We start from the raw sequence: 19,415 nt of genomic DNA, 5'->3' as shown, positions 1-19,415 counted from the left end.
TGAATGTATTTTGTCTTTTGTGCTAAGCAGAAGAGAGTGGAGTCCGATCAGACAGCGGCGTCTCTTCCCTCTTCCCCGGATCCTTTTAAAACTCCCTCCCGAACCTCTCCCCTTCTTCCCTTGTCACCCTACCCACCCCCTGAACACTCTTCAAGGGACGGTTCGGGTAAGTTCCTCCGAAATATGGCTTTGTTGATTTTATTTTCTTTCCTTTCAGACTGAAGGACAGGGATAACTCCGTGCGCTCCATAGGCCGCGGGATCTGACTATTTCCTGGTGGAGTCTATGCTAAAGCTAGCAATCTTGATGGAAAATTACCTGCAGCGAGTTACTATATTGCCGCTTTCGCTACATTTTAAGTTATTATGCATCTAAATATGCCAATATACATTTCAAATATAATGCAATGAATTTTAAAAGCCACTGTAGAATTGTTACGGTGCCCAACTTAGCCATCTTGCTTGCGTGACTACCTGTGATGCTCCGAAAATAGGTTTTGCTACGTTAGCGTCCTGCTATGCGCCCTCTGTTGTTACTCTGGAGGTTCAAACGACACAAAGTTGTTAGAATTAAAAGTGGAAGTTTTAAATGTAGTAGTGTAGGCTTAAAATATGAAGTGACACGCTATGTCGCCACGGCTATTCAATGCCATGAAATAGTCATTGCCGTTGAGAGACAGTGGGTCATTGTGCTACCGTGAATGAGTGGACTCAGGCCAGTGTGATGTGAATTACAGCAATGAAACGTCTCATTCTTTCGACGTGTCTAGCTAATTTTAAAGTACTAAAGTACAGTGAAAGTTCAAGTCGACAAGATGGTATCTGGCTGCATCAAATCAGTCTTGCACTGTGCAGTCTTGTAGTAAACAATATGTTCTGGTAAATTTCCAGTAACTGCACTTTTTCTCTGATGTTGCCATTTACTACACTGTTGCAGACAGCTGTTCAGTGACCAAAGACTCATCTCTTCTGACGGCCAGTTAAAACCCTGGATTTATCTGCGGCAATGGACTCAAGTCTGGTTGAAGGAGGACTTAATGTCACCTTAACCATCAGGTTACTCATGCATGGAAAGGTGAGCCTGGCTGTATACAGTGCTTGTTAAGACACTTCTGAGTTCATTTATTTCCATTACATGCATTTTTGTTTTCTTCTGCAGGAAGTTGGAAGTATCATTGGCAAGGTAAGTTGTTTCATTACCTGTAAGATGCTGCAATAGTTTCTTCCCTCTGATGTGTTTTGTAAACATTTTGTGTTTGACTTCTCTACAGAAAGGCGAGTCTGTTAAGAAAATGAGAGAGGAGGTAAACATGTGGAAACATATTAAGAATTTTAGGACATTGACACATGCATCATATGGCTATGCCGCATCTGATCCAGCATTTCCTGTTTTGCTTCTTTGTTTGTTGCAGAGTGGCGCTCGCATCAACATCTCAGAGGGGAACTGTCCGGAGAGGATTATAACCCTCGCAGGACCTACCACCTCTATCTTCAAAGCCTTCTCAATGATCATTGAGAAACTGGAAGAGGTTGGTCTTTCATCCACACACATTTTGGCAGTAGAATTCAACATTTCTAATGTTGTTGTGTCTACGTCGTTTCCCCCCAGGACATCAGCACCTCAATGACTAACAGTACAGCCACCAGCAAACCGCCAGTCACCATGCGCCTCGTCGTGCCTGCCAGCCAGTGTGGCTCACTCATTGGCAAAGGTGGCTGCAAAATCAAGGAAATCAGAGAGGTTTGTCCTCATATAGACTCCTAACATTGGAGCCTCTGCCTTCATCCTGATGTTTCATAACTGCTGTTCTATGTTTGTTTGTCCCTGCAGTCAGCAGGAGCTCAGGTACAAGTAGCAGGGGACATGTTACCCAACTCAACAGAGCGTGCCATCACCGTTGCAGGGACCCCACAGTCCATTATCGAGTGTGTCAAGCAGATCTGTGTCGTCATGCTTGAGGTACAGAATGCAGTTCTGTTTTCAGTGCTTGAGAGTTGCGTTACTGTTTTGTGAATGTTATTTAAATATTCGGTGCTCATTATTCTCAGTCCCCACCGAAAGGGGTGACCATCCCGTACAGACCCAAACCCTCAGGCTCTCCTGTCATCTTTGCAGGTGGTCAGGTAAGTAATGAAAGCATCGTGTGCCTGGCCGGGTTCCAAGGACGGAGGATTGATGAATATTGAAGTACACTGTGTGTGACTCTGTCCAACCTCCTAAGTGCTACTCTCTCCTTGCAGGCATATGCTGTCCAAGGGCAGCACGCCATTCCACAGCCTGATGTAAGTGAAGGGCCCTCTGTAAGTGATCCAATATATTTGCCAGTTCGATCCTGGGAAGCCATACCACCTTCTTATTTCATCCCTCTGACTCTTTATTTTTCCAACCGCCACTCTCTCACAGACATCCATTTAATAGTTCCACAGTTTCAACTTATTTTAAATGTAACATTTATTTAATCTTGATGATAAATCGTGTTTCATTTCACATTTTCCTCTCATTATCACTACAGTCTATATTTAAGGGGATTATGACAAACATTGAACTTTTAGAAAGCCCTTTAGATTCTCACTAATATTTTCTGCTTGTATGCTCGCTTTCTCTCCCTACCCCTCCCCTCCGTTCTATCTACAGCTCACCAAACTTCACCAGCTCGCCATGCAGCAGAGCCCCTTCCCTATTGCACATAGCAACCAGGGCTTCCAGGGTAGGTGGGCAGTTGAAAAGAGGAAATGTGATTGTTCCAGATTTGCAATAATTCATTCATTCATTCATTCATTCATTCAACATTCTCATGGGATTCTCTGCCATTCTACAGCTGGGATGGATGCCTCTGCACAAACTGGCTCTCATGAGCTGACCATTCCAAACGATGTAAGCCTTACTTAGGTTTTTTGTTTCTGATTTTGCCAATACTTACCCCCTGTAGTATTCCCTAAGAAGAGAACTACCTTGCATTTCAAAGTGCCCTTTTTCCCTTCTTATTTTCATTTTTCAATTATGTCATATTAAATGTTTTCACCCACGTTTCTTTTCTCAGCTCATTGGCTGCATCATTGGCCGTCAGGGTGCAAAGATCAATGAGATCCGTCAGATGTCAGGGGCTCAGATCAAGATTGCCAATCCTGTAGAGGGTTCAACTGACAGACAGGTCACCATCACTGGCTCACATGCCAGTATCAGCTTGGCCGAATACCTGATCAATGCCCGGTAAGAGGCTGTATGCAACTGCAAACCATCTATCGAGGATGCAAATGGCTCCGTTTATTGCAGTGAATGCTGTATATTTTATTATTATCATTTTCACAACAATTTGTATGACTGGTGGGAATTGAGTGAACTTGTTTGTTTCGGTGGGACATGACTGTGTTATAGACACAAAGTAGAAAGCATGCACGCCATCACTTAACATTCACAAAGGTTGCTGCAAAGCGAACAGTAGTGACATACAGCGTCCGTCATCTCCTGACCCACATCCAGAGATGCCATTGAATCACAACACCTGCAGCTTCAAACATAAACTAGGATGAACATATCCCTCTGCATGGCAAAATCATAGCGTCCAACCTCATACATGTCAGTATCAGAGTATCATATCACAGAACTGACATCAAGTAGTTTCTAAGTTAAAGAATGTAATGAAGCTACAAATCAGAATTCCACGTGGAAATCGTCCCTGCTCCCTCTTGTTCCTGGACTAAGAGCATCTGTCAGGATTTCCTTTGTAACTGATAGTAGAAACATGTAATTGATGTTGTGTCATCTATTGACTGTTGTGATTCTTCTGTAGTTTCAAAGATCCAGAATTGTGCAGCAGCATAATGTATTTTATCAGGGGCAAATCCTATTGCACTGAAACATTTTTATTTCAAATCTGTTGAGATGCGTTGTATTGGTGGACACTGAATTTGAATTTATTAATAGGATAACCCCATGAGGTATAGCATCTCATTTTCAGGGGGATCCTAACATGTGTCAGATCGGCCTAAGTGTGCGAGACAAACCCAAAGCTTAACATGTTTGGATCAGCAGTTAAATGTTTCTGATCCGACCTAAAATTATTGGACCTGAGGGTTTCAAATTGGGGTACTCGAGTGTCCTCTGGGGGCTCCTCAGTATCCATCAGTTTCACGGGAGCTCAAGAGTCGAGTCCCTGCGCTACGTCTGGATTCCCTTCTGTCTGGGAAGACTATGAGAGGGTGGAGTACTCTGACAGACAAGCTCTTTCCATCCAATCAGCATAACAAGATGTGACATTATTGCATGTCAAATCCAGTCAGAAGAGTATCGAAGGCATCTTTCATCCTCCGGTGCATCCTCTTGTTCTTTTTTAATTGCTATTTATTGGGTCCATTTCTGCTCTTACAGCTGTTTTTTCTGTTAACATTAGCTCTTGTTGCTCGGAGGGATGCTATTTTCTACCACTGTTTTGCTAGCAGTGTTGTCATCAACTACAAGAACAGGAGCAACACTACTGCTGTTGGCAGAACGGCAGTCCTGAATGTTGATTTGATAAATTCTCATAGCACCAGATATATTTTCATGGCTCCACTCTTGAGCTTGTGTGATACAGATGTTCTCGCCAGGCTAGATTATGAATTTCAGACTAAATTACCTGACATTGGGGTAATTTTCATGAATAGAAATTTTCCATGGAAAATGCCACCTAAAGACTACACCAGTTATTTTCTCTCAATCAAAACTTGACTATTTTTGCCACACATCTGTTGTGTGTGCATCCTTGTATTTGTAATGGCATATCATTTAAAGAGTGCAGTTTTTATTTGTTGGGAATACATTATCGGCAAGACATTAACATGGCATGTTCTCACTGATTGTTCTCCATTCAAACAAAAAAAAGCTCTCAATTTTAGTCAAGCCCCAAGATGCCTTCTTTTCCACAGTCCTCCTGGTCTGAGCTCAGAAAAGAGCCGCTATGACAGTTGTTGCTAAGACTCACTGACCAGCCTCACAACAACATCACTTTCCACACACCAATCAGAGTAAACCAAATCATAATACAATGTAAAGAAACCTATTTTGAACATCGAAAAGAAGCAACTAAAAGTCAAATTAGATTAGAATGTTATCTGGCCTGAAAAAGAGATTATGAACCAGTAGTATATCTCTGTACTGTCAGAGATGGAAAGCAGAGACGGATCCATGCTAAATAAAGTCTCGGCGAATACAACTCGGATATCAAAAAGGAAAGATGCAAAGAATCTTGACAAACAGTAGAAAACAGAATGTTTAAGAGTAATATAACAGGTGAATCTGATACATAAATGGCTTACACAGTATGTTCAAGGTGGGAATACTGCGCTCCTATTACTGTTCATTGTTTGTAAACAACATAAACATGCGAGGAGACGGGGTCGGTGCAGGTAGTTCTGCTGCAGAGGTACTCGCAACACTGAGTCAACATCTGTGTAAAGTGGACCACTGGAATGATGGAAGAGTTGATTCTAGATGCAGTTATGTGTAACACCCCATGGCAGAAGGCTGTGTTAAAAAAAAAATGAACATGCTTTGTTTGCTTCAATGTAGGGTTGCAATAGTCTTTAGTCATAAAGGGTAATCCGTTGCAGGCTCCAACTCGGAACTGCAAGCTACTCTTGCAGCGAAGACTGTCGCCTGCTGAAACTCATGATATGACTGAAAAACTCCTTAGCGTTGTCATTTTAAAGCCATAAAAACGTCCAATACTGCTGAAATATAAGTACAGCGATTGAGCTAAAATCAAGAGTTTGTTGTTTGAAATGTCATGGTTTTGTTTTTCTACACTCAGACTGTCTTCTGAAGCTACTGGACTCGCAGCCAACTGACATGGAGGATCTTCATCAGCACCTAATGTCACCCCTCCCTCGACTTTTTACCAAGAGGTCCCTTATTGAACTTAATGCAAAAATCAAGTACTATAAACTCACTGTTTTCTCCTCTGCTTTGGTTTAGACGCCTCAGTTGTAATTATGGCATCATCATGATATTGGTATTTTATTTATTTATTATGTTTTTAAATTCCCATTGCATATAGTTTTTAAAGACCTTTCCTTCTGTTGTATTTTTCCTTTTTGCTGTATATCTGTATGATCTTGATATAGGTGAAAAAGTTTTAGAAAAATCTGAAAAGGCATAAATAATGTTTTTCTTATGTCAGATTTTTCTTAGAAAATGTAAAAAATGAAGAAAAAAAAGACACCCCCAATAACATAATAGATGGACTGTTCTTTCCCTTCCTTTTAAATATCTATTTATTTTTATTTAATACACAGCTCCATGTAAGAATAGAATTCATTGGTATTTACCATCTTATATTTGAAGCTGTACTTTCTGAACGATGCATTAAGGGTTTGACGGGTTTTAAATGGTTGTAAATGATCTCAGTTGAAAATGGATGCAGGAAAAAACCTTAGTCAAAAGGTCATTTGTCCATTGCTTGATGGAGGTGCAAAGAGAATTTTAAGCTACGTTTATGTCTCACCTCTAATTTGCTGAGTAATTGTTTTGTGTCATTCCTGTGTTTCCATCCGTTTCATTGCGTGATCAGGAGTTTTGAGTATTGTTTTGTATTGGATTCTGATATGGGTGGGGGGGGGGGCCTTGGTCACCAGGAGTGGGCCTGAATGAGAGGAAAATATTTTCTTTTCCCTGAAATTACTAAGACCATAGTAATTATGATGATGATGACGATGATAATAATAACATTGAGATGTTTGTTTTAAATAGAGAAAATATTTTTTTTAACTGCAGGGCTGGGGAATGCTGCAAGGGGCAAGACATAATGGTCTTTAAAAGTATATTATGCTGAGGTATTAAATTATGATTAACTAGAAGGAGAATTATAGAATTAACACTAGTTTCCTGCTATCCTCTTTTGCCTGGGTCAGATTTTATTTTGTATTCTTTGCAGGATGAAGAAACTCACGTTTTTGTGCACGTTTTCAAACTATTGTAGATCTGGGTGCAATTAAAATTGTTGAAGAAATGAAATGCAGAAATAAAAAAAAAAATGATGTGAAATGCTTAAATTCAATCTTGCTGGACCTCATGTTGTAATATTTACACATAGATTTCTTTATATACCTGATCGGAAAAACCCCTGATGCAGTGCACAAATGTAGGATTGAATTAGCAAGTACGTCCCAGAAAGATACCACTAAATTGTATTATCCCTGATGTGGGATCTTGCTATTGTTCCATTTAGGAAACCAGACATTTTTTTAAAAACATGTCTCAGCCAACACAGGAAGTTGTGCTGTGTTTACATTGGCAGCTGTTTTGTAGCACCAAAGAATTGATTATGTAACTTTAGTCAGATGGAGCTAGCAAAATACTGGTAATGTTGCAATATTTTAAATTGGAAAATCCCATAACGACATGAACTGTGTCAATGCTTTAGTTTGAAAAACGACCATCGAAGTAGATGACAGAACAAAGTTTTACAGCTTTGTTCTCTGTGTTAATGCCTTACAAAGGTAGAACCTTTGCCAGGGTCAGTAGAATATATAGTTGTTGAATAGCTACACATACACCAGTTGAACCCACAAAATGTTGTATATATGCTTATACACTTATTTAATCCACTGGTATGAAATTGGTTTTCAATATGGGCCAATACACAGGTTAAGCTATTTTAATCAGAACATCTGTACAAAAAGGCAAACAATTCAATCCTCTTTCAGAAGAAGTTTGCAATGAACTTTTGATGAATCACGCACAAGGATGACGGTAGAAACGTTTGGACATACCCAAGTGATACTTCACCCAAAAAGCATATTTTGCCTTTCAGGTCGTTACCAGTTAGTGTTGGTCTCACAAAGATAGTTTCCCTCCTCTGTGACTACAAAATTCAGAATTAACCAGCAAGATAGCTTGATGCTATTGACAATTGACAGACATTGGCAGTCGTAATAACAGTAGCGACGGCATCAAAACAACAGCAAAACAGCTCAAAACCATCAGTTTACGAATTCTCAAGTGCATCATCTGGTAAAATCCACATCTTTATCCAGCCCTATGCTTAGTAATCCACAAATACGTTGATTTCAGCTAAAAACAAGCCAACTATGACCCCTCTGGGTCATGGTGGTGCAGGGTGCAACCAGCTAGCACATTCAGCTTATGAAACTTGCTGACACTCATCCAGGGTAGCTGAACTCGAGGGGTTATAGTTTGTTTTTAGCTCAATTAAAAATTTTGTGAATTACTGAGCAACTGGATTAGAAGATTTGTAATCTTACAGGGGGGGTGCACTTTAGAGTTTTTAACCAGACATTTTTGGTGTGTTTTGCAGGAGCTGTCACCATTAGCTGAAAGCTATATATCTGTGGCTTGCTCTTTCTGCATTCTGGAGTCACCAGGGGAGGGGAAACCCTGTCTTCATGAGCTCAAAACACCTACTTGAAAAGCAAAATACACTTTTGGATGAAGTATCACTTTTAAGTCCTTAAATAGTCTTTCCAGTTCATGTGCAGCTAGGACATCCCTTCTTTTAAAACAAGGAGCACACACTTTTTTTTTTAACCAATACATTATTTATTGTAGCTCATAATATTTTTCCTTTGATATAATTCCTATGTTACAGGTACAATGTGCAATGCTGTATAAAAACAAAGCATTTCTATTAAAACCCAAATGATACTTACTTTTCTACTAGTAACCACCACAGAGAAGTGCTCTATTTCTTATCTGGCTACTTCTGCAGTAATCAGTCGAGGTTTTGATGAAGCCTACCAACATCAGCAACTGTAGGGATCTTTTTGGTTCGTTACAAAAGCACCGTTATGTGTATTAATTAATGAAGCAGCTGCACCAGTGAGAGTTGAAGCATGGGAAATCGTCTCCTACAGAAATATCGGGACACGTCAGAGTGCAAGCACCTTTCTAACGCGCATCTTAACAATTTCAGAAACACAATATTACCGTATCTTTTGAGTGAACTCAAAGTTCCCCTTTCATTCACAAATTTGATAAGCTTCATTAAAACCTCACATTCATCTTGTGTATCTGAAACTCAGTAGTAGGAGGAATAAAAAAAATAATATTTGACCTACTGAGAACCCTAATTAATGACTGATGTCTGTGAAATTTTCATTCCATTTTGACTTTTTTCTTTTTTTCAGTGCTGACATTTAGTGACATAAACAAAATAACAGAAGTAATACTTTCAGGATTAAAAAAGTGTAAACTTTCACCAAATATAAAACAGACACATTCAAACCATAAATTATAAACATGTAGTCATGCATTTGTTCACAGGGCTGCATACCATTTATTCTTAAATTTTATCTTACAAATAAAATAAAGTTAGATATTTCTCATGTGGTATGGCATGGGTATTTACATTATTATTCATTAGTATTTGATGCATTAGTGTATGGAGTGTCAGGATGCTCCCAGAGTGACGATTAGTGTTTAAAGGACTACAAGTATGGTGTCTTGTGCGTGCGTCTGTGGAAGGGGCTAACGTTACCTTGGTAACTATTTTGCCTACAAACCCTACTGAACTTGACGTTTATTTGATGTCACAAGCTGCCAAAATATCTGATGTCAGGTTAGGACAAATGTCATCTGATAGCCAACAAACTTATGAGACATCATAAGTCAATTTATATTCTGTGAGTGGTGTCATAGGTGTGATTCCTCGTGACAACAGTAATGTACTGCACGGACTGATTGGTGTACGCCTGTGATGGTGGTTCATTGTAGGGTAGCTTAGAGGTATTTGCTAGTGTCCAGTGATCTATGGAGGTCCTGTATGAGGCGCCTGTGGAGAACCCTGATAGGGTAATGACTGAGGTGGTGGCGCCCACGCTCCAGCACTGGGTGGACGGCTGGGCTCTCCACTACCTGACTGGTCCAGCTCAGCACTGTCGCAGTCAGAATCATCACACAGGGCCCGACTCTGACGAGAAAATGGGAAGATGTCAGTTTCACATCTGTCTCAGAAGATTAGATAAGCTGACACATGCAGTCCTCCAAAGAGCCGTTTTACCTCATTAGGATTCTGCCCGGCGTCCAGCTGAGCTTTGGCCTGGCCCAGGGCTCCGTCTCTCTCCGACAGGCCGTCTGAAGCCTGTGCAGGATCCGTGTTGTCTGCGGGGATCTCTGACCCCTGAGAGAGGAGGTCGTCGCTGCGGTCATCCAACCTGTCATCTGTGTTGGTGCTGACTACATCGGGAGTGCCGCTGTGGGAGTGGTCTGTAGTGTGACCCTCCTCGCCGTCTGACACCGAGAGGTTCTCTGAACTGAAGGTAGACACCGACTGGCACTTGGTGATGCTAGTTGGACGTCTGACAAGATGACAAAATGAGGTTTTAAAACCACATAATCAACCAGGTTAAAGATAAACAGAGAAGCAACAAATGCTTTGTAACTGTTCTAATGTCTTTGGAAGTCACCTGGACCTCAATTGGGAATTTTTCTGACAACATACATTTTTACATAAATATCTGTACTTTCTGCCCCTTCTACTAGTTCTAGTGCTTCCACCCATTTACATCAGAGACTGTATTTTTTTTTTTTTACTCCAGAAAGTTGAATCAGTTTTTCCACTTTAACCAGTTGTATTTCAGTGAAGAATGTCTGTACGTCACGCACTTTCACATCTGATGTGACACAAAATAGAGTGCAGCTACTTCAAGGACAACAGGCTGGACAAGCATTTTAAATTAGTTTGTCACAAGAATGTGACAGTGCAACAATGCTGACTTGAATATGGATCTGTTAACAGAAAAAACGCGATTAACAAGAATTTTTTAGGTGTAGCGGGTATTCACTGTTACAGGTTTATTGCATGGTGGCTTTAGCTGGTGCTCTAGACTGAATGACACAAATCAAAAATTATACTTAGATCTGTAGATACATCAGCAACTTGTCAGAAAGAGAAAATGGCTTGAAGTAATTTTCCAGTGACGAAGGACTGCAACTTACTCACCGTCTCCGTGGCAACTCAACCTCACTGTCAACTTCACCCTCCTCCTCTTCTGATGACACTCCACGCCTCTGTAGTCACAACCGGGAAAGAATGTGTGAGAACTATCGAGGTATTTCTCGGAGAACACTGAGGAATGTTAACAGAGAAGGGGAATGCTACCTGTTTGCGTGTGATAGCTGCCCTGTATAGAATGGCTGAGGGTGTGAGGTGCTGACTCCCTATTCCCCCTGATGCTCCTCTGGGCAACCTCACTGCACCGGCTCCATCCTCCTTATCCTCCCCATCATGAGGCAGCCGTGGAGATCCCAGTGACCCCCGTCCTGCTGCTGCCCCCCTTCCACAGGGTGAGTCTGGACTGCTGGAGAAGGGGAATGACGCAGCATCTTCACTGGGCGTGTCACTGCGTGGAGGCGTTTCTGTGAGATCATCCAGACCAGCAGCCCCCACTTCTGATCCCCCTAATCCTGCAGAGGCACTGAGGCTCCCCCCTCTTTCCAGCCCACCAACAGAAGAGTCCCCTTTCCCCTGGCCCTCTGCCTCCAGCGTGGTACAGATGAGGTCAGGGCTGGAGGAGGATAGCTGCCTCTGCTGTTGCTCGTGGCTGAGGCCCCTCAAGGCTGCAGAAGGCTCCAGGAGCTGCTTGGAGGTGTTAGTGGTGGAGCTGTTAGCCTGCACACTTGTGTCCCTATTGGGAGAAGACTGATTTGCTTTAAGTCCAGCCAGGTCACCACTGCTGCCTTTACCAGGCTTGCGATGGCGAGTTTTTACCCTTCGAGACCGACTAGGTGAAGTGGAGCTTCTATTGGGGCAGGCTGGGATAGTGACTTGCATGACAGAGGAATCCATTTTGGGAATGATGACCTCAGACTTAAGGATGTCTGGCCTGAAAGAGTGGGAGGTTTTAGTCAACAGCTTTAATCCACAATATTAAAGAAAAAATCAAATGAATTAGATTGTGCACCTCTTTCCTGAGGGCAGTTTCTGTGGAACATTTCTCTTTTTGATGAGTTTGTCCATGGAGTTAGAGGAGCTGCTCTGTCTGGAGCTGTGGTGCTTAAACAACCCGGGATATTTCTTATCCAACGATTGCTCTCTCCTGAGGAAAAAAATGACCAGATGACACGAGTGTGCTGTGCAATATTCATTTGTAAAGAGTGTTATCATGATATAAAAATATAGCTCATGGATTTATGCGTACCTCTGTAACTCTTTCTCTTTGAGTTCCAGCTGCAGCATGACAGCACTGAGCTCCATGTAAAGGTTGTTAGCCCTCTCCAGTTTCCTCTCATAGTGCTCACGAATGTCTAAAGCATGCCTGAGATGAAAAGAGGCTGTCGATGTCATTGTGCATCCGCATGAGAGAATTCAAATCCTCTACAATAGACATGCACTCAAGGCTCTTATTTCATCCAAAGGGGTGGACGAAGGAGTGCCATCAAAGAACAGGATGGAGGTGTGGCATTAGTCATGTATGGTAACAAAATAAAAGTACCATTGATTGGTTGCAACTGTATGTGTGAAACCCTGCCGCAAGAGAAGATCTAAAAGTGAAAAACAAACCTGAGCTCCTCTCTGCGGCGGTTGATCAGCTCCTCATCGAGTCGGTGGAGACAAGTACCCTCAGATTTAATCTTCTCAAAGTGCTGTTTCACCTCCTCTCGCCATTCCGCCTGATGAGAACACATTTTCTGTTAACCAGCTGCATCTAAGCCCGGGGCTGAGTTTAAAACACACGATCAATGTCTGATTACTACGCTAGTGTGTATGTGTGCCTGGTAGCATTCATCTATGTCTGTATATATAAATGTATGTTTTCACACATGTCTTTCTGTTCAGCATTCATGCAGGCAGTAAGTGAACACCTGAGATTTGAAGTATGTCTCTTGTGGGGTGGACAGGACATCAGCTGATGCTATATCCAAATGAAGAAGGATCTGGCGGAAAGAAGGCCTATTCCTTGGTTTACAGTTCCTGCAACATGGGAATGCATTGTCAAATCCACAAAGATCTGAAACCACGAACATATTTACAGGCATCTACTCTTCCCCTCCTGCTTCTACTTCTGTTTTCATTTCCTGGCTCACCAGCACTGTCTGAGGAGGATCTTGAAGCCGTCAGGGCAGCTCTCGGGTATGGGCAGCTGGAGGCTGTTGTTTCCAACACCCCAGATGATGGCAGATGAATCCACATCTTTATAGGGAATCTCTCCAGTTAACATCTCCCACAGCACCACTCCGAATGACCTTAAAGTGATGTTATGTTTACTTGTTAATAAGTCACCCACAGATCAAGTTCTTGAGATTTAGTCCCACAAGTCACGTGCACAAAACTGAAATCACTAAAAGGATTGAAATCACAAGTATTCATACTGATATCAAGAGCGGTTACTTGACTTTAAGACAAATTACAAATTTCGATCAAGTCAAGTCAAGAAAAATCCTATGCTGATGAATTTTACTTCTAACACCGGAGGGTTAGAGTTAGTTTGTTTTTTTGCTCATTTCAAAGTGTTTTTGGGTAACTGAATATATGGTTGGATAACGTGGACGATGCACTTGAGAGTTTGTGAACAGATGTTTTTGCTGTTGTTTGTAGTTGGTGGCCATGGGGTACCACTAGCATTAAGCTAAATATATGTGGCTAGCTCTTTCTACATTCTGGAGTCACAAAGAAGTAATGCATCATTAAATGAAAAAAAAAAGTGTGTGTTAATCTGACTTACCAGATGTCCACCTTTTCTGACACGGGCTCATTCCGAATGACTTCAGGAGCCATCCAGGCTACAGTTCCAGCAAACGACATCTTGGTGCTCTTGTCACTGAGCTCCTTTGAGGTGCCAAAGTCAGAGATCTTTACCAGGTCATCGTGTGTAATCAGCATGCTGAAATGGAGAGATCATAAAATTTCTTCATCCATAAAAAGTCCGTTTTACACTTAAAGAATCATTCATGAACTTGAATGTGCAGTGTTGTCCGTCGGCATACTTGGGGGACTTGAGGTCTCTGTGGATAATTTTGTGGAGGTGTAGGTAGTTCATGCCTCCCGCGATGCCCATGGACCAGTCAACCAGAAGGGAGGGAGTGATTTTACGACCCGCCCTCAGCACCTCATAAAGTTGGCCTTGAGCACAGTATTCCATCAAGATGCAGTAACAGGGAGCCTGGGTGCACACACCCCTTGAGGGAAGCAAGGCAGTCAGATAACACAGTTAAAGGTATGCAGATAAATGATTGGTATGTTGATCCTGTAGCAGATCAGGAATTTCCCTACTTGAAAGTGATGATGTTGGGGTGCTTGAGTTTGCGAAGGTGTTTGATCTCTGTTTCTTTGATGTCCCGCACTTTCTTTACAGCCACGTCCTCTCCGTGGAACTTTCCGAGGAAGACGGCTCCCTGTGCCCCGCTGCCCACCCACTGCAGGTCAGAGATTTCCTCAAAAGGAACTTCCCAACACTCTAAACGCAGACCAGCAAGTAAAATACTTGATAAATACATGTGACATTGTGAAGCATTAAATAGACAGCTGTTGAACAAACACGTGAAGGTGTACAGCAGCAGCCCGAGAGGAAGTTCTTAACTGATATCCATATCACATTGTAAAGCCTCCAAAAGTCAATCTTGCCAAGAGGAGTCCGAGAGTCTGCTGCGACAAACATTAGAATGACCATCATACAAAGTGCCTGCCATGTTCAAACAAATGAGTTATTGACAACGTATCCAATGAACCAACGCATTCCTATCCTGCTGTACAGAGATAAGAGAGAAAAATTGAGAGGGAAACAACATTCCCCTAATCTGTGTGCTCCTTGTCATACCAACATGACTTAAATGACTGAGAGAGCATGGTCACTAAAGAGAAACGAGCTGGGCAGAATAAAAGAGACAAGCAAATCTATTCTTCATGAGGTCCACTGAAGTGTCAAGCTCTCTGGAGACCCGCTTTAGCAGAGACAGATGCACACCATGCTTCGCCTGGCCAGCTGTTAAAACTCACAGTAGCTGAAGACTGTGAAGAAGACAGACAGGAGGTAGAGTGAAGCGGTAAATAACGGTACTTTTACCACTATTAAACAACCTCATTAAAATATGAGGTACTTGTGCTGGAGTATTTATATTATCTGCTGCTTTATTGCTTTAATCAAGGTAGGCAATCCGATCAGAGGTTTTTATTTGTCAGCAGGTTTTGGGGAACAATGCTGATTTTCATGAAACTCGGTGGAGAGGTATGGCATCCCAAATGTTCTGAGAATATAAGGTGCAAGATTCTGGTGATGTTTTTGTCGAGGAGTTATTAAATTGTTCCTGAAATGTGATCTATAAAGGGAGGATAACATTTTTAAAAACATTCATTCCCCAACAACATCCTCAAAACGTTGCAGTTCAAACACTTCCTCTCGGTAAACATTTAAAATTATCGGAATCGGACTTGAAATCAGTTATCATACTTCAAAGGTTCTTGAAAACATTTTCTTTCATTGGAACGTGGGGCCCATGTTAGACAGTGTGGTAGGAATATTCCTTACTAACCGGGATGGCCATTCATTTTTTGGGGTAAATCCCTTTAACACAGCAAAAAAAAGAGGAAAAAAAAGTAGCATTTAATTTCATAAGTTATCACTGACATCTTTAGACTCCAAGCACCTGAATGATACCATATCACCTTGGTGGAGGGATGCTTCCTCTGAGTACCCTGTAGTTCTTCTGATACATTTCAGGACAAAAAAAATTCCTTTGCAACATATAGCCGACTGCAACTTGCTTCACAGACTATGATTTTACATAAACATGTTATGTTAATTTATAATATACAATAGATTATAATTCCCTGTCTTTGGCTTGTGCCCTCTTATGAAAATGCCACAGAAGAGACATTCCCCACTAAAATTACTTGGCTTGTTTTACTTAAATACTCGCATCTCAAAGAAATAAAATTATCCCAAAAAATCCTAAAAAGAAAATATTTGTATTTGTTTTCTTCTTGCCAGTGATTTCCCATATTTCTCACCTAGAACCTCTGAACTGGAAGAAGTAGAACTGCACTTCAACCATCTATAAAGTAAAATGCTTAATACATACTCATGCACCATTAACTCTATCTAATTAATTAAAGATAAATTGTAAATTGTAAATATGCATGCTTTTGTTTTTTGCTGATAGTAAAAGAATTCAATTTGTAATGTGCTCAGGTTGTGTTATAAGTCTCATTAGGCTAAATCTTAAACTTAAGGTTAGTAAGACGTTGTTTAACTCACCAACTAGTCTGACTTATTTATACCAAAACACAGCAGGTGGTTTGATATCAGATGGGAACATTTTCAGTCACCCGTCACATACCTTCATGGCTATGCTTGTGTTCAGTGGAGTAAGCCTTTCCTATCATGGTCCAGACTGGCTTTAGGCAACCAAACAGTCCCTCCAAAAAACCTCCGCTCCCTGATTGTAGCCGAATGTTCTCCGACTGGCTCCGAACAGCGCCAGCCTCCGGGCTGTGCCCCGCTTCAGCCCCGCCGCCACACTGGCAGGCCTCATGTTCATGTAGTTTTAGCACGCTGTTGTCAAAGTGGGCCGAGGGTCCATCACTGGGAGTGGGGCTGCTGCCGCCTGGTGCTACCTGTCCACCGGTGTCAATGGACAGCACGTTTCGGAGGACACACTGTGTGGGGGTCAGGTCCGTTTCAGGGGTGCAGGCAGGGGTGTCTCCATCGAGTCTTCGATAGGGGGGCTCTGATATGGGGGTACTGAAGCCTGACAGGGAGGGGGAAGGGGCGCGGGGCTCATGGATACAGGTCCCACTCATCAGGTGTTTCCCCAACACAGCAGGTTAGGGTGGATGGGGGATGGAAAGATGAGCAGTCAGCCTAAAGAGGAATAGTCATGAAAGAAATGATTTATTTATTCATTCCCCAAACAGGTTACACAAGCCAAAGTATATTTCAGCACTGGACAGCTTCTTGAGTCCAGTGGAGCTGTCCAGTGCTGAAATGATCACCACACTAAGTTTGACTAACTTTTCTTTCCACTGAAGCAATTAAAAACAAGACAGCAGAGTCGTGTGGCAATCAGCCAGTCCCAAATATATCCACACATCTCCCAGACCTGTCTGAATCATGCAGAAAAGCCTCATCCTGGTGTCTATGAATGGGGAGACCAGCCTACCCAGTGGAGCCATCAACCAGAGTGGGAATGAGCTTTATGAATGAATCCACCGAAGCAGCTTCTGCAGCTTTTTCTGTCACCTGCTCTTTAATTGTCCTTCTGAGGAGCATCGCTGCTGTCCACACAACAGCTCCCATATGTCTCCCACCATGCATCAAGCCAGGAGCAAGCATTGTGTGCATCTGAGGAAAATGCCGAATTGCGTAATAGCCCCTGTGTGGATGTGTACGTAGGTCTGTGTATGCGTTCTTGAGTGGATGTTTGTTTGAGTGTGTGTGTGTGAGTGTGTGTGTGAGTGTGTGTGTGTGTTTGAAAGAAACGGGGGGGGGGGGGGGGAGACGGAGCACATGTACCCAATTCACATATCCCACACCATGTCTCGTACTGCACCACTGCATACGAAGAACCAGCCAGCGAAACGGGAGCATGAATAAACGGGCAATAAACAAACACCGGGCCTGCGTGCGGAAGCCATGCACACACCAACACTCTCACACACACACACACACACACACACACACACACACACACACACACACACACACACACACACACACGCACACACACGAACGCACACATACACACACACACACACACACACACACACACACACACACACACAAAGCAGGAAGATCAATCTTTAAATAACCGTGGATGTGATGATGACACTCAGCAGCATCACAGCCGACGTGCATGAATTGCAAGCCCGATGCCTACTATGGTCCCTGCCAAGTGAAACTGCCGCAGCGCCTGTGCATTTACTCAATGTTGGTATCAACGCAAATAACGTGGGCTTTCTTTCTCGCTGCACAAATATGATTTTCCAGTATTCATCGACGGTGATTCGTTTTGGCCCCATCAGTTTATTGGTGCAGTGTGAGCGGCGTGAATACCGCACCAAGCGACGGCATCAAACCCAAAAGCACCGTGATTCAAGATCTCTTATTCAATCAGCATTAAACCGGATAGTATGACATTCCCATACCTTTCTGCCTGCTGGATGTCGCGTTGTCAAGTGATAGGGTGGGCTCGGCTTTCCTATTAGTCGGTGATAATGAGCGAATCGGGTGTTTTGTCCTCGGTCCGGGCTGTTTCCTGTATTCCCAGTTCCTATATCCACAAGTTTCACGTTACTGGGATGGATCCCAGCGGGCAAATTGTGTTATCAATAACCGGGGACCCATGCAACGTGAGGCGCGCTGGGTTTTGGGGGGAGGGAGCTGTCTCCTTCCCAGTGCTCAATTGACGTCACGGAAATGAGAGATGCGCCGCGAGGAGGCGCTGCATCGGCCCTGCAAACACAAACACACGCAAAACTAGGCTATCAGTTTTACATAATCACAGTTATTCCTGGGTTTTTTTTTCATTACTTTTAAATCATTATATATAATACTATGGAGCTTGAACATACCTGAGTAAAATCTCATGTCAGCCAGCATCCACTCCGACGATGCTTCCTTGAGCAAGAGACCCTGACTCCTCTCTGGCCCCAGAGATGGTTTGTGCAGCCAACCACGGCAAGTCGAAGCAGCTTTATTGATGAAGCACCTTTCAAACACAGACATTTTCAAACTGCGTTTCAGAAGGCCAATCTATGCATTAGAATGACATTCAAAAACAATAAAACTCCATAGGAGGCACCAAAAGCAGATAGAATGGGGAAAAAAAACTCAGATATCTTTACACAGTAGAAATTATTATGAAGTTAAATTGATACAGTCTTTCGCTGCCCTCAAATGCAGTAAAATAAACAACAAAAGCAAGCACAAAAGTACAGCAGAAATCATTCCCCCCTTGATCTACTGGACAAGTACATCATTTCCTTATCGTAATCACAACTTAGACAAGTTTTAAATCATAATCATTAACCTATAGTCATTAACATTCCCATTCATTTGTAATCCTTTCGAGAGTGATCTGGCAAAGAAAGCTGCACATTACAACAATAAACACAAACAATACAACACAAATACAACTAGAGAAAAAAATAGGAGCAATTACGTCAGCAAGTGATTAGCTCAGACATTTTCAGGATCTGTACACATTACAAGATACACGGAGATGTGCAGGGAATATTAAGAAAGAACAGGTCACATTTATTCATGTTTTTGAAATTGAATATTCCCAGATAAATAGGAGCAACCAAATTACAGATTTACATATAAAAATCAAATCATGTGAAAGTCATCTGACAAAGAGATGGGCATTTATATCCATCCATTTTCTATACCGCTTATCTGTTATAGGTCGGGGGGGGGGGGTCTTTTGGTCAAGGATACTTCAACATGGTCACCGGAAAGTGCGAATCAAACCAGCGACTGTTC

General features: G+C 42.3%; 2 protein-coding genes across 4 annotated transcripts; one reads left to right on the top strand and one right to left on the bottom strand.

The window, feature by feature from the left end:
• The first annotated feature begins 10 nt into the window (after window positions 1-10).
• On the top strand, window positions 11-7,018 carry LOC147255670 (poly(rC)-binding protein 2-like). 3 transcript variants are annotated; one of them, XM_086213510.1, is made up of 13 exons: window positions 11-166; window positions 937-1,074; window positions 1,159-1,182; window positions 1,271-1,303; window positions 1,412-1,528; window positions 1,609-1,740; window positions 1,831-1,959; window positions 2,049-2,123; window positions 2,241-2,282; window positions 2,635-2,707; window positions 2,819-2,874; window positions 3,041-3,210; window positions 5,789-7,018. In XM_086213510.1, exons 2-13 carry the CDS (start codon window positions 1,006-1,008, stop codon window positions 5,823-5,825), a joined length of 957 nt encoding a protein of 318 aa, XP_086069636.1. In that variant the 5' UTR covers window positions 11-166; window positions 937-1,005; the 3' UTR covers window positions 5,826-7,018. The 3 variants fall into 3 exon arrangements, with proteins under 3 accessions (XP_086069636.1, XP_086069635.1, XP_086069634.1); XM_086213509.1 differs by having other exon boundaries at window positions 2,241-2,300; XM_086213508.1 differs by having other exon boundaries at window positions 2,635-2,874.
• A 1,511-nt stretch (window positions 7,019-8,529) lies between these two features.
• On the bottom strand, window positions 8,530-18,334 carry map3k12 (mitogen-activated protein kinase kinase kinase 12). The gene is made up of 14 exons (XM_086213507.1): window positions 18,077-18,334; window positions 16,270-16,793; window positions 14,207-14,390; window positions 13,921-14,112; window positions 13,659-13,817; window positions 13,021-13,179; window positions 12,799-12,907; window positions 12,497-12,606; window positions 12,135-12,251; window positions 11,898-12,032; window positions 11,096-11,819; window positions 10,937-11,004; window positions 9,995-10,292; window positions 8,530-9,904 (listed from the first exon to the last, which is right to left on the bottom strand). The coding sequence occupies exons 2-14, from the start codon at window positions 16,730-16,732 to the stop codon at window positions 9,743-9,745; spliced, it is 2,880 nt and encodes a 959-aa protein (XP_086069633.1). The 5' UTR covers window positions 16,733-16,793; window positions 18,077-18,334; the 3' UTR covers window positions 8,530-9,742.
• Between the last annotated feature and the right edge of the window lie 1,081 nt (window positions 18,335-19,415).

Source organism: Aulostomus chinensis, chromosome 9, assembly GCF_037954235.1.
Source record: "Aulostomus chinensis isolate RoL2024-O1b breed Wild chromosome 9, RoL_Achi_v1.0, whole genome shotgun sequence".
Lineage (NCBI taxonomy): Eukaryota > Metazoa > Chordata > Actinopteri > Syngnathiformes > Aulostomidae > Aulostomus > Aulostomus chinensis.
The sequence above is the reverse complement of the archived record's forward strand: the minus strand, read 5'-3'. Positions and strand labels throughout refer to the sequence as shown.